General features: G+C 36.4%; 1 protein-coding gene across 11 annotated transcripts in view; it reads right to left on the bottom strand.

Annotated features, from left to right (window-relative positions):
- Positions 1-3956: 3956 nt before the first annotated feature.
- ZC3H13 (zinc finger CCCH-type containing 13) overlaps positions 3957-23450 on the bottom strand; it is a 100291-nt gene continuing 80797 nt past the window's right edge. For 9 of the 11 annotated variants that reach the window (XM_050766166.1, XM_050766160.1, XM_050766157.1 and 6 more), the window contains 7 exons: positions 22026-22129; positions 20407-21630; positions 19168-19692; positions 16935-17087; positions 15494-15694; positions 10851-11014; positions 3957-8653 (listed from right to left, as the gene is read on the bottom strand). In XM_050766166.1, the coding sequence (XP_050622123.1) occupies positions 8483-8653; positions 10851-11014; positions 15494-15694; positions 16935-17087; positions 19168-19692; positions 20407-21630; positions 22026-22129 (2542 nt within the window). In that variant the 3' untranslated portion in view covers positions 3957-8482. The remainder of the gene's footprint in view (positions 8654-10850; positions 11015-15493; positions 15695-16934; positions 17088-19167; positions 19693-20406; positions 21631-22025; positions 22130-23450) is intronic. The other 2 variants (XM_050766168.1, XM_050766165.1) reach the window with 1 other exon arrangement.

Consider the following 23450-nt stretch of genomic DNA (forward strand, 5'->3'; position numbering starts at 1 on the left):
GATGCGCAATGGGAGATGCTCAAGTTATAGTCCAGGAGGCTTCAGGTCCCAGCTATCCTTCAGATTCAGCTTATTTTAAAGCATCTACATAAACAGACAAATGTAAAAAAAAAGTGTGATTTAAATGTCATATCTAGGCCGGGTGCAGTGGCTCACACCTGTAATCCCAGCACTTTGGGAGGCCAAAGCGGGCGGATCACCTGAGGTCAGGAGTTCGAGACCAGTCTGGCCAACATGGTGAAACCCCATCTCTACTAAAAATACTAAAATTAGCTGGGCATGGTGGTGGACGCCTGTAGTCCCAGCTACTTGGGATGCTGAGGTGGGAGAATCACTTGAACCCAGGAGGCGGAGGTTGCAATGAGCCAAGATAGTGTCACCGCACTCCAGCCTGGAACAGAGCGAGATTCGGTCTCAAAAAATATATATATATATTCCTTACCTTTTCCGGTAAAGGAACAAATCCAGTTAAAAACAAAACAACAACAACAACAACAAAAAATGAAAACTAAGCTAAAGAAGGCCTAACTGGGGCTGGAGGATCCAAGACAGCCAATTCACACGACTGTTGGCAGGAGGCCTTGGGCCTCTCACTACATGAACTCCTCAGGGTGGCTTGAAATGTTTTCATGACCTAGCATCTGGGCATTCCCCAGAATGAATATTCCAAGAAACAAGCCACCACCTAGGCTCTCAAGCCACATGCTTTCACCTCTACCATTTCTACTCGTTAGAAGTTGGTCAAGTTCAATCCACATTCAAGGAGAGGGGCCCATAATTTTATGTACCCACACATACGCTCTACGTTAGTATCAGGAGAAAATCCTGACCCAGAAATCCTACCCTGCATTAAAATCTGTCTGTGATGCAGAAGGGTTTGAGAAGCAATTAGAGGATTTCCTTAGTCAAAATACTGCCCTATTCCTCTTGCTATTAAACAATGAGACCTTTTCCTACCCTGTACTCTAAATGGTGTTCTCAGCTCCTGACAAGGAAACAAACACATCTTTGGCATGTCGCTGAGCTATTGTATGTCAGCTTTCTGTTTAAATCCTAGGATTCTCTACCACCTGCTTGAGAGATGAGGAAGCCAAAGTACAAAGGCTTGACCGAGTCATTCTGCCAGTTTGTGGCAGAATTAGAATCAGAACTCGTTCTGGATTCTGGACTACTATTTAGTTTTATGAAGTTGGCATCAACAGGCCTTAACTGGTACCATTGTTTCTCCTTACTTACGTTTCTCCTGAAGTTATGGAAGACACTGTTGGTTGGTTGGCAAAGCTAACACCTATAACTCAACCCTCATCCCTTCTGGTCATTTCTAATAAGGGGGCTACAAAAGCAAAATGCTCAATTTGCCAGCCTCCTTCACTTTTAGAGGTAGCAATGTGATAGTAATTGTAAAGGAAATGTGACTAAAGAGAGAATATGATTTGTAAAGGAAATGTGACTAAAGAGAGAATATGATTCCTACCTACCAGGATAACATCATATAACTTTATTTCATAAATCACATTTATGTGTTTGGTTTATATTGATACCATAATCCCAAGTATTAACCCATTATAGGTGTTCATCTAAGAATGCATCCTGATGGAACTATCCAACCTGAGGATTAAAGTGACCTTTGGATTGAATTTTAGCTTGGAAAGAACTTCAGTAGGAACATGCTGCATATGTCTGTTTTTCTTCTATAACTTGTATAAAAGCAACAAAAAGACTGTAAAAATCTCCATAAAGTTTATTTCCAGTGAATCTAGGAGATAAGATACAATCTTCAGATGTCAAAAAAGACATAAGGGCTGCCAAAACAGCTGAGATTTAGCAGAAGTAGTATGAGGAGACAGTGAAAGGAGGAAGTGCAGTAAGAGTTGAGAGGGACCAGGTAGTAGCAAATCTCAGCAAAAAATACTGCTTTTGAATGTGAGGGTTCCCCTTGAAAGGCAAAAGCTATGTCCCTTGTTTGGAACAATCAATTAGGAGCAGAGAAGAGCAAGATTGGCTGTGGAGGTCCTCCTGGACCTGGTTTGGTTCAGGGGAGGAGAGGAAGAAGGGCCACCTACACAAGCAATCACAAGGAACCCTATTTACAAGAGCCAGCATGCTTCTATGACATCAGCAGAAAAGATGAAGCATGTGTGTGATGTCTGGAAGGCTACCATGGCTGATTTCCTGCAAACAATGGTATATTACAAGTCATTCAGTATTAAGTAAGAAGAAGGAACTGCCATAAGACTGATACAAAGATACTCTATTAAAAAACTAAGAGAAATTAGCAAAAATTAACAGATAAACAATATTCACCATCTGAAAAATTTCACAGAAGAGATGAGTATTGTTCTGTGACATTTCACCATGAATAGGCTGGGCATGGTGGCTCACACCTGTAATCCTAACATTTTGGGAGGACGAGTCAAGGATTGCTTGAGGTCAGGAGTTTCAGACCAGCCTGGGCAACATAGGGAGACCCTGTCTACACAAAAATGTTAAAAAAAAAATTAGCTGGATGTGGTGGCGTGTGCCTGTGTTCCCAGCTACCTGGAAGGCTGAAGTGGGAAGACTCCTGAGCCTGGAAGGTGGAGGCTGTAGTCAGCCATGATCGTGCCACTACACTCCAGCCTACGCAACACAGATGCTGTCTTTAAAAAAAAAAAAAAATTCAACATGAATATTAAAATCTAGTGATTCAATTGCCTCCATGAAGAAAGTACACAAAACAAGAAGCAAGAAGGAAGAGATGATGAAATCACAGAAAGAAAAAATATGAGCTCAGGAAAGGAGTTATAGAAAAAGAAAAATACACACTGTAGGAAACCAAATGACGTACAGGTAATAAAATGGAGAAATACTAAAGCAATGAAACGGAAGTAAAGAAAAAAATTAAACTGTTTTGGTAATGGGAGACTAGATAATTCAGAACAACTTCACGCTAAGAACTGGAGAAGCTGGACAAAACATTTATTTAAAAAATTCTTCTTGAACACTGATAAGTCAGTAAGATGACGAAAAATTCTTGGGCCAAAATTCAGGAGATAGATACCCAGGGGTGAACCTGACATTTGGGGTCAATTTTGCCCAGGTGCCATTTAAAAATCTGGAAAAGAGACGGAGGAACTGTTCGTAAGTTACGATGTCCTCTTGGGGAAGGCAGAAAACATTGGCACATGGGATTCACCAAGAATGGAGGCTCTTATGAACCCTTGTACTTTGGATCTAGACCCCAAAGGCTGAACCCTGGGAATGACAGTGAGCTACAAGTGCCCATACATAAACTGCAGTCAAGACGCGGTCATCTGGGGGACTCAGATCGTCTTAGTTCCTAAAACTGGATTAAGATGTTTTCAGTCTGACAGTGATCCCAGAAGCAAACAAAACTTGCGTCTGGACAATAGCATCTTAGACCTCAACTTTTTTTCTACAAACAATTTTGCAAACACTATTTTGGCATATAGTGAAAGACAACCAGGCGTAAGAGTAGAGAAGAAAACATGAAAATGAGCCAACAGAAACAACACACAATAGAAACAGATTCTGAATTGGCATTAAATATTGGAATTGTCATACATACACACAGAAGTTCATTAACAAGTCTAAAACTTGGACATTTTGAGCAATAATGAGTTATAACCCATGAAATAAAATAGGAATCCATGAATTTATACTGACATAAATAAGTGAATAAAGTAGAAAAAAATGGATAAGGGAATTCCAGTAAGTGTAGAAAAACAGTGGAATTAGAAAACCAGCATTTGGCAAGCACTACAGCAATACATATGAAATACATAGGGATAATTGATTAACATTAACATCGTTTTCTCTTGATGTTTACATGGTGTGTCTTTTTTCCATCCTTTTACTTTTAAAGCTCGCTATGTTTTAGGTCAGTCTCATAAGCAACATGTAGTTGTTTTTCTGCAGTTTGATAACCTTTGTCTTTTAATTGGATACTGAATCTGTTTTCATTTAACATAATTTGTGAATACATTTGGGCTTACATTCATGTTTTCTATTTGTCTCACCTGTTCTAAATTGCTTTTTTCTCTTCTGCTTGCCTGTTTTGAGGTTATTGAATGCCTTTTTTCCTTTCATTATTCCTTATTACTTTTGCTTTCAAATGAAATTCCAACTTCATACATTGCCTGCATATTCTAAACTTCAATTATCTGAGCACCAGTAATTTCTGTCCTATTTCCACACTACCTGACTACTTAATTTGTTTAGTTATTAACATTTGTTCTAAAAGGAAATGTTATATTGCCACAGTAAACTAAAACAATCAGTACCACTTGCCATGGAAAGTAACTAGAACGTACAGAAGAATTTGTTTTATACTCTACTGTGGGAACCACTTCCATATTCCACAAGGCTTTGCCAAGATATATACCTACACCACCCCAAACGGTAGCCACTAGCCACATACAGCTATTTAAAAGTAATGACAAAATTTTAAAACTCAGTTTCTGTCACACTGGCTACATTTCAAGTGTTTAATACAAGCCACGTGAAGCTTGTATTGGCCATTTTTTGGGGGGCAGCACACTTACAGAATATTTCCATCATTGTAGAACATTCTGTTGAATAGCACTGTTCTATACCTTCTCTCTAGCAACCCCCACCCCCTCCACCCAATGCTAAGCCACACTAGTATTTTCATCTTGGAATTCACCAAAACTCTTTTCCTAGGCCTTTGCATACCCCCATCACTCTGCCTGAAATATACTCCTCCCCCTTTTGCTCTTTGCTAGCTACTTTTCATTTTTTAGGACTCATCTCATACGTAAGACATTCTTGATAATCTGAAGTAGTACCTAACTCCCAATGGCTACACTTATTTCTCATCTCTGCCATTTGGTTTTTTCTTTAATTGCAATCACTGCAATTTACATTTTATTCATGTCTGTTTACTTCCCGTTTTTACCTAAGCTACTCCAATTGTACTTCTATCACAGTATAACCAGGTGGTGGCTACTGGTTGTAATCTGAACACTCTGGGAGACTGAGATGGAAGGATTGTCTGAGGCCAGAAGTTCAGGATCACCTGGGCAACATAGCAAGACCATCGCTCCCCACTATCCCCCCGCTATTTTTTGTAACTTGAGACAGGGTATCATTCTGTTGCCTAGGCTAGAATGGAGTGGCGCCATCACAGCTCGCTGCAGCCTCAACCTCTTGGGCTCAAGCAATTCTCCTGCTTCAGCCTCCCCGAGTAGCTAAGACTACAGGCATGCGCCACCAAACTTGGCTAATTTTTGTATTTTTTGCACAGATGGTATCCCACTTTGTTGCCCAGGCTGGTTTTGAACTCTTGGGCTCAAGCAATCCTCCCGGCCTTGGCCTACCAAAGTGTTTTTTTTGTTTTTTAATTAGCCAGTTATGATGATGCACACCTGTAGTCCCAGCTACTCGGGAGGCTGAGGTGGGAGGATCCCTTGAGCCCTGGAATTGGAGGCTGCAGTGAGTTATGATCCCACCACTGCACTCCAGCCTGGGGGTCAGAGAAAGACCCTGCCTCTGAAAAAAAAAAAAAGAAGGGCTGGGCATGGTGGCTCATGCCTGTAATCCCAGCACTTTGGGAGGCCAAGGAGGGAGGATGGCTTTGAGGCCAGGAGTTTGAGACCAGCCTAGGCGAGACCGCATCTCTATAAAAATAATTTAGAAAAGAAAAACATCTGAAAGAAACAGCGCAATAAAGTTGAGAAATTATGTTTACAGATGCATGTAGAAAGTTATTTAATACAAATATTTCACCATTTAAACTTGGATTCTCCAGAGTGTCATTCAAAATACTCAAATGGAAAGATCAACAAAATTAATGAATAAACTAAGTTTATTGGAGTTTATTAAAGAAAAATGATAAAATAAGGCAAGTCCTAGATCAGATTTAAATAAAATATTTAGAAAGATGGCTATATAATTTTAGCTAGGAAAATCAGTAAAAGGGAATATCCTTAAAAGTGGGAGGGGTTCATATAACCTTTTAAAATAGCAAGTTGAGGTGTAAAAGCATCATCAACAATAGTATGTATCTTAATCTTTACACAATTGGACAGTGAGGAGTAAAGTGGGATACTCTACCAATGCCACATATTTTCAAGTTAGTAAGTCATAAGATCCTAATGCAGTCATGGGTTAGGATGGTGAAGGCAATCTGCAATTACTGGTCAGAGTGAAGTGAAGTGACAGGTCAGATTTTTTAGCATATCAAGTTACTACTTAGGTATGCTTACAAAACTTTCTTATATAAAGTTGGGTATTGTTAGTAGACCCTTTACTAAATCGTGAGGATAGCTACCAAAAAAATCAAACAGCTAATTATGTGTTAACTCTCATTTATTTTGGATTGCAGACATACTCTTGCCCTTTATCTATCTAGACAATTCCTTATTACCAGCAGCTGGAATCCAATTGTGCAATTATGGCAACTGGACAGACTTGAGCCATCAGTTATGAGATAGATGACCTTTCAACTGTACTAGCAAACAATTTATAGACTGGGAGACTGTTTTTTGGGAATACTAAACTGAGACTTTAATTATGGTCCAAGAGCTTTTATGAGAAATTCAATTAAAAATTTTGCTTTATAAAAATTTTACAGGTATATGTTACTAATACTGAGAATGGCTGAATTAAAAGAAAATGAGACTGAACAGTACATTTCCACTGGAAACATAAAGCTCTGAATGCTGTGACTGAGTGAACAAAGGAATAGTTCTAAATTTTCTTTTGCAACATAACAAAGATTTCAAACTGAAAGACAACATGTTTAACTGAATGACAGATTTAACTACATAGTTTTCATTCTATAAATAAATAGCTTGTGAAATATCCCTGAAGTCAGTGGACAAATGGGGAAACCATTATTTTTGTCATATTCTACAATTCTGAGAACTAGGATTAGAAATTCTAGGACTTTAAATCTTTGTGCTACAGAGAACAGTATTATCCACTCAAATCAGGAAGTGGCTTCCTAAATAGTATTCATTCTCTGAGGTCATACTTTTTTTTTTTTTTAATTCAAAACACTTAGTAAAGGAAAAGGACACAAGGAAATTCTGATTAAAGTTTTCTCCTGCTCTGTGTGCAATTATGCATGCTTTCAAAGTCATTTGCAAGTAGGACCATTTCCTTTGGCGGCTATCTTGTATAAATTAACTTTACAACATATGTTTCTTGAACAGAAACTCTGCACCACCGTCATTATGTTACCTATAGAGACAAAACTACTAACACAAGTAATATAGGCTTAAAATTATAACAAAAACCTGTGAGAGGGCATGATAAAATTAAATTTTGATTGCCTTCTTTTATTATTATCACTGCTACTGTCTGCTCACAAATTCTGTGGCCAGAGTCCATTTCAAATCCTTCTAAGAGTCCACTTCATAAGTTAAACATATACATACAGAACAAAGCAGGTATACTGTAATTTTGAAAAGTAAATCTGTTTTACATAGTACAGCTGGAGGCAGTTTAATATAATCAAAAGTTATAGCTCTAAAAAATATGACAGTACAATATTAAACCTCAGGTTATGTTAGGTTTGTTAACTCTTGGTTTGCTTTGAGTAATTTTTTTCTTCAAAAGTCACATTCCAAGAAGATGCCTTAAGTATCAACAAGCTACATTTGAAGTACATCAACTCTGTTTAAAGCTATCCAACAATAAGGACACAAGCAGTAAAATATGTGAAGCATGAAACATGTAATGTTGATGACTGATGTTTTAGAACATCAGGAATAAGATTAATGAAGAGCAAAGTAAATCTAAAACAAGGAAAGGGAAGTTACATTTATTAAAAATAAAAATAGTACACAATCTCTGATAACAAAAAAAGCATTTAGAGTCAAAAGACATCCAACATACATTGTAACAATGCACACGTATTAATTAAAAAAAAGATCCATGAAATAATTTTTTAAAAACTTTCAAAAGGAAAAAAATATTTTGGCTTCCTTCTGCTAGAGATTCGCCTACAAACATACCATGTTAGCTAGACCAGCATTCCCTTTCACATGGTCTGTACACATACTCACATACTGTACACATACATGTGCTCACATACTGCACAATGTGAGCAATTACTTTGATGAACACATTGTTTTTGAATACAACTGTTGGTTCTGTATGGATGATCCAGACATAAATCCATGGTTCCATTTCACAAAAATATTCATAGGCTGGAAGAGCAGTGACAACCATTTCCCAAAATCTTCAATTTTAACAAAAGGCGCAGCATAAACTACTAAATCTAGATGTTTTCACATTATTTTGCATGAGTGTCAAGGACTATGTAAAAATTAACGTAAAATCTTAAGTTAGCCAAAACGAGTGTCTCTAAAGATCAGAATTCTTCGCTCTTTTAGCACGGCTGATAAATCTTTTCTGCCTTTGTCACTAATGCTTGTCAAACCAAAAAACTTTGCAAAAGAATATGCACTGCTGAAGGAAGACAGTACCAAAAATACCATATTGAACTTCGGTCTTAAGACACACACAGTTCCTGCTGGATACTGGACTGTGAAAGTTTATTATCTTCAGTCTTTTCATTTCCTGGGGCATGGCAAGTAGTCTTCCGCTTAAATAACCGAAGACTCAATCGAAGTAATTCATTGTCTACCATTGGGGCATTCGTGTAAGCTTGTTTTATGGTGCCCTATTTGAAGAAAACAAAAACAAACTTTAAAAAAGATGTACATTATTAGTTGACAATAGGAAAGATTAACCTCTACCCAAAATATCAAAGTTATAAGAGTATTTCATTTTGGATATTAAATTAAATCAGCTTTATTGGATTTCAAAGCAAAATCAGAAAATGTGTTTGGGCTCAATGAATCTTTGAAAACAAACTTTTAGAGGGCACCTAGTTTAACCCCTTGCTTAAAGTAGGATCCTCTCAACAATTTCTGACAGGTAATCAACCAGTTTTTACATCATCATTTCCAATGACAAAACAAACAAAAAACACACTGCACATTCTGTTGTTGAATGGCACTATTTCTTCCATGTGATGAAATGAAAGCTCTTCTATGGTGCTACACTGTAATTCAATCTTACCTCTACTTGACAATCCTTCCGTTCTACGAAGATAAGTGTCATGAGTTCCTTCCTCACATAGTTTTTCCTTCTGTAAGCCCAACATTCTATTCTATACTCCTTACCAATCTTTCAATGTCCCATAAAAAGTGAGCTCGAGAACTGAATAAATCCTTTAGAAGACAGCTAATCATGCAGTATGCTGAAGAACTACTACCTCCCTTATACTAAAATGTGTATCTATATTATTGTGACTTAAAGTTACATTAGCATTTTTTGGAAAGTTATTGTCACAGAGAAGGGACCAGGGAATGTTACAAAATACGAAACAAAGAAAAGTGCATACTGAAATCAGAGGGCAAAGGGGAATGACTGTAGTGATTCTGTCAAAAGTAATCTTGAACCAGACCTTTAAGTGAGGAAAACTTGATTATATAGTCAAGACGTGTTTTAAAAATCGCCTGTTCCTCATATTTGTTTCCATTTTAATCTTTGGAGATAAACTCATTCTTCTGTTTTTTAAAAATTGAATCCCGCCTACCCACTGCCCTAAATCTGAGTATTTTTCTTTAATGAAACTTCTCTTTAGGAAAGTTACATAGTCAAAGATAATTCTGTTTTCCTAACTGCCCCTAAGTAAAAAGCTAGTGAAGTTAACCATTTTATCATTACTCTAAACTTTCTAAGCAAAGAATCACACCAACTCTCTTTTTGTCATCCAGGTTGAGTATTCCTCAACTTAAATGCTTTGGACCAGAAATGTTTCAGATTTTGAAATTCTTTTGAATTCTGGAATATTTGTATTACATTTATGTACCCAGTTGAGCATCCCTATCTAAGAATCCAAAATCTGCAATGCTCCAAAGAGCATTTCCTTTGAAGGTCATGTTGATCCTCAGAAAGTTTCAGATTAGGGATACTCAGTCTGTACTACCTATGCCCACTCATCCACTACCCCAGATACAAATCCCAGTTTCTTTTGTTTTTTTTTTTTGAGGCGGAGTCTTGCTGTGTTGCCAGGCTGGAGTGCAGTGGCGTGATCTCGGCTCACTGCAAGCTCCGCCTCCCGGGTTCACGCCATTCTCCTGCCTCAGCCTCCCAAGTAGCTGTGACTACAGGCACCCGCCACCATGTCTGGCTAATTTTTTGTATTTTTAGTGGAGACAGGGTTTCACCGTGTTAGCCAAGATGGTCTCGATCTCCTGATCTCGTGATCTGCCTGCCTTGGCCTCCCAAAGTGCTGGGATTACAGGCGTGAGTCACTGCGCCCGGCCAAAAATCCCAGTTTCTTAGCTTCAAAGAGTCTAAAATGTTTTCATCTTGGGTTTACCAGATTTCATTAACAGATCTCTTCCAAATCTAATTTCTATTTCTTTTACTTCTCAATCTCTTTATTCCTCTCAAATACTTATATAGGGTCACTTTACTTCCCTTTCTTCCAACTTTGTACATTCTCATAAATACTACTCTCATAAATATCCTCACCGGTCTAAGAAATTTTTTTCCTTGAGTTTCAATTTAAATAAATTTTTGTAATATGTTTGCTTGCTGAAAACTTTTCACAAAAAACGTTTAACAGAAATAGAATATCTTAAACTTTATTAAAACAAATATTCATTAATACTATTGAAGTAAAATAAAGTGTATTATACTTTTTAATGGCATGCTTCCTTTTACATGTGTAAAAGATTAGGAAACTAAACTCATAAAAACATAGGATTGCAATCTCAATTTAAAACAACCAAATGAAAAATAAAACAACCAAATGAAAAATTCGCACTATTCACTTTGTATTTTTTCCAAGGAAATAACAGTACCTTCTCATTTTTAACAAGCTGCTTTCGAATTGCAGAATCCCGTCTGAAGCATAACGCCTTACAACATGGCCCAAGATTACTAAGAAGACTTGCTCTTTCTTCTTTTCGTAGTAATGCGGCCATATTGAGAGCCCCCAATTCATGTTCAAAGAGATTGTCTGCGTCTTTCAAAAAAAAATAAACATGCATTAAGTTTTACTAAAATAGAAAAGGGTTACCCACTACTTAACTGAATATTCTACAAATTCTATACTTTATTAAAGTTAGCAACATTGGTGAAAATTATTTCATATTAAAGGCAATATATTCTCTGTGAAGCACCTTCAATATGTAGTTATGTTGGTAGTCTCAAACAAGAATAAATATTCTGATAGCCACTTTAAATTTACTTAAAATATAAGAAAAGCAGACTGTATGTAGATCTCGAGGTAGAGCCCAGGGAATTTTTTTTAATTTTTTAAAATTTATTTATTTATTTATTTTTTGAGGCAAAGTATCTCTCTGTTGCCCAGGCTGGAGTACAATGGCACAATCTCGGCTCACTGAAACCTCCGCCTCCTGGGTTCAAGCGATTCTCCTGCCTCAGCTTCCTGAGTAGCTGGGATTACAGGCACACACCACCACGCCTGGCTAATTTTTTTATTTTTTATTTTTAGTGAGATGGGGTTTTACCATATTGGCCAGGCTGGTCTTGAACTCCTGACCTCAAGTGATCTGCCTGCCTTGGCCTCCCAAAGTGCTGGGATTGCAGGCATGAACCACTGCCCCCAGCACCAGGGAATTTATTTAAAGAATGTTTTTAAAGGATGTTTTAAAGAGACGTTCAAGAATCACTGAACTCTAATTCAGTATACTGCTTACCATCAACTACTATTTAGAGTTCTAGATTTCAAGACTTTATTATAGCAAGATTCAAATGTTATAACAATATTCAAGTCTGTGACCTCTAAAAAAAATAGTTAAGAAAGTGATTAAGTGTTAGTCAGACAACCTGCAAATTTTGTCCTAGATTTGGTCACCATAAAAACTTAGGACAATATAGTAAATAAAATCACTTAGTTTTAAGTCACAACATGCAAGGTAGGGGAGAAAACACTGAACATACAAAAAAAAAAAAAAAACCCCAGAAGAAGAATTAAGGAAACATATAATAAAATATAAAGAGGTTGGGTTAAAAATAGATACAAAGGAAATCAAAATAACAGAACAGGACCAGTCAGTAATCCAAATAAGTAAGAGTCGGCCAAGAGTACGAAAGACAGCAGGTATTGCCTCTATTCATACAACACGATCAAGCAGGTTACTTTTAGAACCCACAAAGAAAAGCAGTAGACACTTGGGTAAAAACAAAAGACACATTTTACTGAGAACAAAATGGAGCTGCATTACATAGCTGATTTCAATTTTCTGGGCTGCAAAGTGTAAGTATTGAGATTAGATAATTAACAAGAAACCAGTCTTATGTAATACACCTAGTCAATAGGTATGTAACCTAAGAAAGGTGCAAATAAATAGAAAAGCTCGAAACTAGTTCTCAAACACTGGAGTCTATCAGGACCAGCTGAGGAGCTGTTTTAAAAACATTTCCTAGGCTCTACCACCAGATTTGCAGAATGAGAATCACCATAGTTGGACTAGAATACCTTAAGGGAAAAAAGGGGCAGTTTTTCAGATGATTCAGAAATACCAATGTTTGTACCAACCAATCATATAGTCATATATGCACATGACTAAAAACAAAAACGAAAACATTAAGTACCATTCCACTACAGATATAATATAAAAGAAATGCACTGAGCCTACACCCTTCCTTGAAAATTGTTCATTAGCACACATTTCTGTTTATTGGGATCCTTATTTTTGGCTTTCAAAATAGTAGATTACAAAACACACACCTGCAAACCTCCTCAGGGAGTATATAACATGGCTAAATTTCTAGTCTCTTCATAGTTGTGAACTGAGCAGCACCAAATTACTCAAGAAACAGACTAAATGCATTCTTAACAGTTTAGCTCAAAAGAACTTAACCAACAGAGAGTAGAAGATTAATAAAGGCTGGGAAGGGTAGTAGGGGTGGGAAGTTGGGGGGATGGTTAATGGGTCAAAAAAAAAAAGAATGAATAAGACTTAGTATTTGATAATACAACAGGGTGACTATAACACCCTGTTGTAAAAACTGTTATTGTCAATAACAATTTAATTGTACATTTAAAAATAACTAAAAGAGTAACTGGATTGTCTGTAACACAAAGGATAAATGCTTGAGGGAACAAATACTCAATTTTCCATGACATGATTATTAACACATTGCATGGCTGTATCAAAGTATCTCATGTACCCTACAAAGATATACACACCTACTATGTACCCATAAAAATTAAAAATTAAAAATAGAACTTAACCTTAGTGCAATTAGAAAACTTAGACAAAAGCAATTTCAATTTCAGTACACTTGTAAGTTTTCTGCTTTAAGCTTTAGTTGTTTCTTTTAAAAATTATATGTGAAGTATGATTATGTTTTCTTTTTTTTTTTTTTTTTTTTTTTTTTTTTTTTTTTTTTTTTTGAGACGGAGTCTCGCTCTGTCACCCAGGCTGGAGTGCAGTGGCCAGATCTCAGCTCACTGCAAGCTCCGCCTCCCGGGTTCACGCCATTCTCCTGCCTCAGCCTCCCGAGTAGCTGGGACTACAGGCGCCCGCACCTCGCCCGGCTAGTTTTTTGTATTTTTTAGTAGAGACGGGGTTTCACCGTGTTAGCCAGGATGGTCTCGATCTCCTGACCTCGTGATCCACCCGTCTCGGCCTCCCAAAGTGCTGGGATTACAGGCCTGAGCCACCGCGCCCGGCCGATTATGTTTTCTTTCATGTTGGTACACTTGAATAGACCAAATGGAATAGAAAAATCATTATCAGTTATTTCATAAATATTTACTGAATACCTACTATGTATGTCAGGCACTTTTCTGGGCAATAGCAGAAAATATAGATAGATAATTAGACCCTGGATACGGCAGCAAACAAGACAAAGTCTTTAATCAAGATTCAGTTCTCTAATATAACCACCATAGCAGCAAAAAATAGAAGAGGTCTGATTGTCAAGCCACATCACCCCACCCTTTACAGTGTATATTTTCCTTGTTTAGGTTAAGTCATCATTAAGTAAGGGCCGAACTGTATTTCATGGGTAGCAAAATCAAACCAGATTTTAACTTGAAATGCCACTAGCAAAAGTCACAGAAACAAATATCTTTAGAGGTGGGTAAGATTTCAGGGGTTTTATTCCATCACTTTACAAATTAAATTGAGGCTCACAGGAGTTACTTGCTTAAGGTCACAGAACCAACCAAACAAGACAAACAGAGTAGGGCAAGAACTAAGTCTTGGGTCATTTTTCGGTTAATACACGTTCACAATTATAATTTATATGTATTTTGTACATGTATACTCTAGGTTTACTGGGCTATATTAAAATAAAAAAATTTACTGCCTATGCTAATAGATGAAAGGAAGGGCATGAATTCATAAAACTTGTAACACAATTTTTTTTGATAAAATTTAATACTAACTAAACTTTTACGCCCAGGGACACGATATAAAATTGTTAATGTTGTTGCTTTTACCTTTTACCCTTTTTCCTTCTTTTTACCATCTGCTCGTCCCTCCCCATTAATAAACTATTAGTAAGTTGCAAAATAAACTAAGGTAGGTACTAGATGAGACAGAGACTGCAAAAACCAAAACGAAACAACCCCCACCACCAGAATCCATAAGCTAGATAATCTGGAATAACTGAAAATTGTTGCAGTAAGGTCAAAAATCAGTATGATATTTTCAAAGTAGCAGTTAATATTTATTGGGTATTACTATATGCCAGGAACTGTTCTAAGTGTTTTGCCTGTAATAACCGATTTGCTCCTAATGACCATAGGAAGTTGGTGGTATGATTATTCCTAACTTACAGATGATGACACTAACACACAGATTAAGTAATAGCTAGTAAGTGGTGTGCCTACCGAAATCCAGATCATCCAGCCTTACAGACCAAGCTCTTAACCACTTTGTTAAAGACTCAACCTACACACCTGCATTTGGGTAGGTGTCTAGGGGGAAAGGGCTGCCAAAATACCCAATTTCTTTAGACATGAAAAATATGTAGTCTTTTTTCCTGGCTCTATTTCATTTAGCCAAGGGCAAACCACTGAGCACTTTGATATTGTAATTTATTGGTTATTTATTTTATTTTATTTTGAGACAGGGTCTTGCTCTGTCACTTAGGTTGGAGTGTGGTGGCTCAATCATGGCTCACTGCAGCCTCAATTTCCTGGGCTGGAGCATTCCTGCTGCCTCAACCTCCCTAAGCAACTGTGACTACAGACATGCTACACCACGCCTGGCCTGTTAATAAGTAATTTTAATACAAAAAGTTCATTGTACTCTTTTTCCAACTTTTCTGTGGGATAACTCTTCTCAAAATAAATTTTAAAGAGAAACTTTGACCATGAGGGTTAAATAATGACTATAAATGATTTCTCAAAAAATAGTTTCTATACAGTGTTAAGTGCTACATTAGAGCAGATCACAATCCTCTTTAGATGGCACCTTAAATGGTTAACAGACAGCATATAGTTAAAGTAAAATGAAACTACCTTTCGGTTTTTCTAGAAGTCTCTGACATGTTTCTTTGACTTTGGCAAAGAGTTCAGAACCTGCCAACTTTTTAGAAATCCCAACTCTTAGCATAACAGCTCCAGGTGTGAATTTTAAGAGTGCAGCCCCAGGCTCTCGTGGTTCTTTTGGATGCTTTGGCATAAGACCAGACCAATCCACATCTATCACATCTAAGGGATCTGTAAAAAGTTAAAAAGTAAGGTTTGTTTTACACCAAGAAATAGCAGTCTTGTTATCTACATAGAAATTTATATAAATCAAGGAAAACACAGAAAACATTAAATGAAAAGTACTTTAAACCAAAAATGTCCTATTCTTAAATTAAAAGCCTTCCCATATAATATTCAGAATCTAAGGACTCTGACAAATAAAAAACCTTCCCACCAAAAGAAAACAGGTGACCCAACCCACCCAAACGAGTAACTCATTTTAACTCTATGGGAGATCCCCAATGAAAGAACTCTATTGACTTCACTCAGATTAGGTCTAATCTTTTGAAACTTGGTACCAGAATCCTTTTAAGGGTTAAATCTAGGAGTACATGTGTTTGCAGTGTGAGTACACATACATTTTAATTTTTAAAAACAACTATTTCATTATGAAATCTCTTTAAGAGTCAGAGTGTGACTATTATTAACACTGAGAGCAAATAATCCACCCACTGAGAAGGAAAAGTTGAAGAAATAATGTTCTACTTAGAAATACCTAATACCAGAAAATAACAAAGATAACAATCATACATACCTTCTACATCAGTAGAAAAAATTGCAAAACATAAGAGCAAATTAAAATAAAAATTTCATATTTTATATAATCAAAGAAAAGATCCTCACTGTGATTTAAAAAAACTGTTAGTAACGATCAGAAGCTAATTGGAATGATTCAAGAGGAATGTTAAGGGATGTTGCTTCATGGCATAATCATTAGAGTGAGTTCTGGTAACACGCAAAGTACTGTGAGTCAAAATAATTACCAAATTTAGAAAATTGATAGAGGTATATAGTGTTCAAATACAATTTCAACTACTGTAAATTTTTGACAGGTTGTTTAAAAAGTTGGCTTATGTCACCACAGTTGTGAAGCTTTGTACCATATACCTACCATGTAGAAAGAACATTGCTAGACAATCAGTATTTGTTTAGATTCCAAGTCATATAATATGATTCTTAAATTCTGGAAAATAAACTTTAGAATTTTGCTATTTTAAATGAGGGCCTTTGTAATTCACAGACAATGCCTACTTAAAAATAAGCAGGCATATGGGCTGTAATTTTCATTTTATTGGCCTTTCAACCTTAAGTAAAATATAAAGGGAAAAATTATAAGTGCCCTAGGTCAATTTTTACAGAGTAGAAGGTAAGAATACTCTAATACCATATAACAGGTAACTTTCATGTTTAACCACCTCTGCAAAGTTACCTGGCATCTTCTCCTCATCCTGTTGGTCCTCCCTCTTTTCTGCATCACCTGCCAGAATTTCATCTAGTTCATCATCACTGATTGGCTCGTATCCTTCTCCAGCACCAGAGCCTAATGAATGTGTATCATCTAACTTGGACTCGTCATCTCCTGCTAAATAGACAAATTAATTTCAGATCAAAGGCAATGTTAAAGGGAGGGGATGACTAAATCAAACCAAAAGGTAGAGGGTACACACATTATAACAATGCGAAAAACATCTTTTTCATCAGAAAACTACATCTCTTAATTATTCAAATACTTGACAATATCAAAAGAAAACATAAATAAAATTTAATTAGGTAAATTAAATTTTAACAGCAAGAATACAATCTGGACAGCAATTATCACAACAGGTTATAAGATCACAATTATGACAAATAAAAGCTACTACTAACATACTAATGTTGATTGTGTGTTGTGTTAATTTTTGATAATTTAAAACTTTAAAACTCAGACAAATCTAACTTCAAAAGATTTTGAAGTTACATTTTCAAATTTTCACAATTTATCTAAAGTAATTTAAAAACTTGCAAACTTATTTCAAAAATTTACTTGAAGCTTAAATCTTAGTTCATATTATTTAGCTCATTATATAAACTTTACAGCAGTGAGGTAAAAATACAAGAAGTGCCATTAATTCTCTCTCTACATCTCAATTCCTCCTCCCTATCTCAATGATCTTATTCACTGACGAACACAATTTTTAGAAGAATGCTTTAATACAATTAAAAATAACTTTGTGAGTACCACTAGTGTATGTTTTTTTTTTTTTTTAATTTTACCAACTTTTTTCAACCACCTATGCTAAACTTTGTCTCTTGGTGAGTTAGTTGTGAACTTAATCCTAAAATTACAGAATACACTTAACGTTTATAATCACTAGCTAACCATACATTTCACTGAATCTACAATACTAAGTTTCAAAATGTAACCGTATGCTTTATGGGTATGAATTTGCAGCAAATAAAATATAAGAAGTTATAAGACATTTCTAGTCATTCTAGTGATTTTCCATGTTATTAAATTCTATAGTAATCTTCCCATATCCTCACTAAGTCACTTCTAAGGTAACCAATTTTAGTAACTTCGTCATATAAACATACATCTAAACATAAAGGCACATAATAGGATTTTTCATTTTTCAAGGTGATCCAACTCATTTTCCTACTTTAAGTGAGTAAAAACTTTACGTCACATAGCAAGGGATTCAGTTATACATTTCTATGCTATATTGTCTGTGATCATAACTAGCAAATTATATATTTTAGAGATGAGGGATACTGACTTTAATCACAGAGAGCTGATAATGATTAATTCAATTATATTCAATTATATCCCAGGGTTGTACCACGCTTCATGATTTGATGCTATTTATACTCAAAATTGAGATGAAAATGTAATATGAAGAGATGAATTTGAAACAGTAAGTGCCTCAAGCAGAGAAGGCTTCATTGAGAAAATAATGTATAAATTGGGACTTGAAGTTTGAGTAAGAAAGATGAGATAAAAGAAAAAGGTCTATCAGGCAATGGTATGAGTGGTACAAAGAAGGGCAGAGAATGGAAAGGCACAAGTCAGCTTGTCTAGTAAATGGGGGCTGAAGGGTAAAGAGTAGAAGCATGGAGAGTGAGGTTTCACACAGCTGGGGCTGGCTCTGAGTGGGCCAAAAGGTTGACATGGACTTAGCGTTCCTATTCTAGGACTGGGGAGTACCAGTGGGATTCTAGTCAATCCGACATTAAATACAGTTTCAGGTAGTGTTATTGTTTTATATATTTGTTCTAAACTGCCCTAGAAAATAGGGATTCACTAATAATTATCTGAATCCCTCTCTGAACTAAGAAGTCATTTCAATTTTTGTAATCTTATTTTTTTAACATCTAAGAAAAGGATGTGATGGTTATTCTTCAACATCTATACGCACTGCATCTAAACAATCTTTTATTTCATTTAGGTTTATGTGAACCAAATCTGCCTTAATGGTAGTAGAGGGGACCACATTAAAAAAAATATATATATATATGTCTGTATCTCATAGGCCTTTTCCTTCTGATATCTACTTCCCCTATAAAAGAATGGAGAATGAAGTCAATGTGCCTATTAGTGGATGCCCTTTCAAAAGAAAATAGTTGTTTCCCATGAAATCTGAAAAGCAAGCAAGCAGTATCACCGAAAAAGAGGTAGCACTCACCTTCCAGACTCTCAGTTCTCTCGGATTTATTTATGTCTTCAAATCCCTGCACAGATCCCAGATCTTTATCCATTCTCTCTTTATCCACGGCTACAGAGTCTCGCGAAGTGCTTTCTAGATCCCTTTCATGTTCACCTTCCAGTTTTGCTTCACAGCGTTTCACAGACTCTATTTGAGAACTCTCAAAAGTTCTGTCTCTGTCTCTGTCCCTGTCCCTTTCAACAGAATCAGAAATTAGTCTCTCTCTTTCCCTATCCAAGTCTCTCCTTTTGTCTCTTTCTCTCTCTCGTTCTCGTTCTCGCAATCTATCTCGATCCCTGTTGCGTGGCCAATCTTTATCAGCATCTCGGTCCCATTCTCTCTGCCTTGTATCTCTCCTCTCTCTCTCGCGCTCTCTATCGTGTTCATATCGATCTCGCTCTTGAAGCCTGTCTCTGCTATCAAATGACCCAGATCTTGAATGGACCTGTCGATCTGACTCTGGAGAACTTCTTCTTGAACTATGGCTTCTTGAATCCTGGCGATCTAAAATAAATATACCATGTACAAAGAGTTATTAGCACACAATAAAATAGAAACAAAATGCTTCATTTCAGGATCCTTTAAAACATAATTTACCTTTTTCCATATTCTATATAATTTTCTATATTCCATATTATCTCTATATGTTCTATATATTTCTATATTCTACATATATATTTCTCTATATAAATATCCATATAAGTCATTCTAAGAAAAATTCCTCTCTCAAAGTTCTAATAAATTTAAAAAAAGTTTCCTTGTCTAGTTCCACTATAACCATAAAATATCTTCCAAGAAGTACATAAAATGATTAGGCATTAATAGAACTAATTACTCCATTATTTGATCTCTTCCTACTCCCCTATCTTATTTTCTGTGGTCAAAAGAGGCAGCCTTGACTGCATGAAGAATAGCAGGAAGGTTAAAATCATAGGCACTGATAAGGGACTTGAACATATAAACCCTTCCACCAAGACATACTACTAAAATTCTGATACTAAACTGATTAACACTATTGTATATATTTCTATTATAATGTTGGTATTAATGTGATAACAGGTAACATTTCGATGGGGCAGCTAAGCTTTTCTTTAAAAAGTTCCATAAAATTTAAGGCAACATGTAAAGTAACCAATTTAGCATCACTTTAGAATTAAAATACGTATAAAATATACTAACCTATGAAACAGTGACTAGATCATAATTCAATTTTATTACCTGAAGAAGTACTTCGACTGGGTTCTCCACGCTTTAACTGATCAATCCTAGATTTTCTCTCTCCTGTGATTTCCAGGCTTTTTGTTTTTTCTCTATCTCTTGAGCCACTGTGCAGTACTCTCTTTCGACCACTTTGGTCATCTCCACTTCGATGGGCAGAATCATTGGATGGGGAGCGAAGACGACCAGATGTATGACTACGGTTACTTCGATTGCTCCCAAGGCTGCTGCTCCTCTTTTGATCCACAGGTTTGCGATGTGGTGCATCTTCTATAGTCACATGAGGTGTCTCTACTTTTTCCATTCGTGTTCTGTGGCATTTTCTGTGTGAGTCTTCATTGGCAAAAGTATTATTGGTGGTACTGGTGGGGGTGGCAGAGGTGGAAATGGTGATGGAAGATGTGCTGAAAGAGGTGGTGGCAGCAGCAGTAGTGGAAGCAAGAGTTGCAGGCGCAGTTGTAGCAGTGGCAGTAGCCACAGGCGGTGGAGGAGGAAGAAGAGAAGACAGAGGAGAAGGGGTACTACCAGGAGTAGCGGCGGTGGCACTATGCTCTGCTTCTGTCACCTCTGTACGGTCAGGCACATCCTCATCAGACCAGTCACTGAATGCTGTATCTTCTTTTTTCTGGGAGTCCTCTAGAATACCATTCTTACCATTGCACATTTCAACCAATTCCTCTTTAGTTGTTATAGGGGGAGTCCGTGGGCCTCTTTTCTTCTTACTTTGCTGGGCTGCTTCTTCATCAGAAATATCAGAATCACCTTTGGATTTTTTACGTTTTTTTTCAATGCTTTTCTTTTTCTGTCCTTTTTTTGGTGAAAATACTTGACCATCTTCAGACGTTGTCTCTATGTTAACCCTCTCTATTCCAATATCATCATCTTTCTTTTTCTTAATTGGTTTCTTTTGAATTTTTGCTTTCTTCTTGTTTTCATCATGAGCTCGATCAGATGTCTCTCGATCTTCAGACTGGTGGTGTCCTATAATGTCCTGTGCACGCATTCTTGAGCTTTCCAGGATTTCTGTCTGTTCTCTCTGTTTATCTACAGAAGAAACTTTCTCCTTGAGTTCCTGTTCTTCATAGCGCCTTGAACTCTCTTTCCTTTCTGGTTTACGATCTTCCTCTTTCCATCTACCCTGTCTGTCTTCTGTGAGGTGCGAGGGACTAAGAGAACGAGATTCTTGAGGTCGTACAACTTGGCTCAAGAGTCTGTGCTTTTCATCTATATAAAAGATAAAAGCAATCACACTCTCACCAGGTTAATAACCACTGCATGGTACAGATAAATTATAATAAGCCAATCTCTCCTCACACCTATAATCCTAGGACTTTGGGAGGCTGAGGCAGGTGGATCACGAGGTCAAGAGATCAAGATCATTTTAAAACTTTTAAAATGACAATAATTTTAGCCAAAATAAAAATATGGCTTTACTATAAACAGTAGAAAATGACAGTACTCTAACACACACTTTAGTCACAAAAGGAGATATTTAGAGACAGCAAAGCAAGACAACTTTTTAAAAATCTTAATTCATCAGTTCCTACTAGTATGAAAGGATGGTTTCATGGTTTCAAACGAATATGAATATAGAGAGACAGAAAACAGAGTCTGCTTACTTTTATCATCTCCACTGTTGTAGGCATCACTGTCCGGAGAATGTTCACGCCGGCGCTTCGGGGACTGTCTAGGGCTGGGACTCCCTTCATTTCTATAGCGCTTCCTAAATTGGGCAAGCAAACACAACTTATAAAATTCTAGGGGGCAAAAAGAGATTTCTTTGTTTTTACTAGTATCTCTTTACTATAACTGGAACATATAATTGTAGAAAAGCAATATTGCCAGAGGTGTATCATACAAAGGATATTCAGTGCCTTTAATAAAAATTCTTTACTTCATTTGCTAAGAATTGTGAACTTAAAATACACGACATTTCTTCTTCTTCTTCATTATACATGTAGAATACTCAAGTGAAAATTGCCAGATTTAAATACTGCAAGGCGGTAACATGCAGCACAGAAATCAATATATTAATGTACCCTCTAATACAAACATTCAGCAATTTTGCATTCTTATGATACAAAAATGCCTTACGCTGCAGAGCTGAATGAGAAAACCTAATATTGGCTTTGAAGTAAAAAAGCTATGAGTTCAATTTACAACTACATTAGTTATTATGCAGCCTTTAGAAGGTTCCTTGAAGTCACTGAACTTTAGTTTCCTCATCTGAAAATGGGGGGGTGGGGCTGGGTGGGTGAGAAATGAGAGTCCATCTCATAAAACTGCAGTGAGGAATAAATTAGTTATGTCATAAACCCAGAGCCAGATATGTTGTGGGTATACTGTAAAATCAGTTCCTTTTCCCTTCTTAGTTGAGCTTTAAATGAGTAGCGTTTTATATCTCTTGGGTACTTATTCTAGTGTTTTCTGCCATTTTCATCAAAATTTGACTACCTGTTTTTTCATTAATATTGTTTGTTTATAAATACTATGGTCGAAAGTTAAGAAACATACTGTATACACGGACCAATGGAACAGAATAGAAAACTCAGAAATAAAGCCAAATGATCTTCAACAAACCATACAAGACGTAATGGGGAAAGGACACCCTATTTACTAAATGGTGGTGGGAAAACTGGCAAGTCACATGTAAAAGAATGAAACTGGATCTCTCTCACCTCAAACAAAAATCAGCTCAAGATGGATCAAAGACTTAAATCTAAGACCTGAAACCATTAAAATTCTAGAAATTAACACTGGGAAAACTCTTTTGGACAATGGCCTAGGCAAAGACTTCATGACCAAGATTCTAAAAGCAAATGCAACGAAACCAAAAAGAAATAAATGGAACCTAATTAAACTAAAAAGCTTCTGCACAGCAAAATAAATAACAAAGAAAACCCATAGAATGGGAGAAAATACTTGCAAACTATGCATCCAATAAAGGACTAGTATCCAGAATCTATCAGAAAGTCAAACAAATCAGCAAGAAAAACATAAACAATCCCATCAAAAAGTGGACAAAGGACATAAATAGACATTTC

This window comes from Macaca thibetana, chromosome 17, assembly GCF_024542745.1.
Source record: "Macaca thibetana thibetana isolate TM-01 chromosome 17, ASM2454274v1, whole genome shotgun sequence".
In the NCBI taxonomy this organism is placed as follows: domain Eukaryota; kingdom Metazoa; phylum Chordata; class Mammalia; order Primates; family Cercopithecidae; genus Macaca; species Macaca thibetana.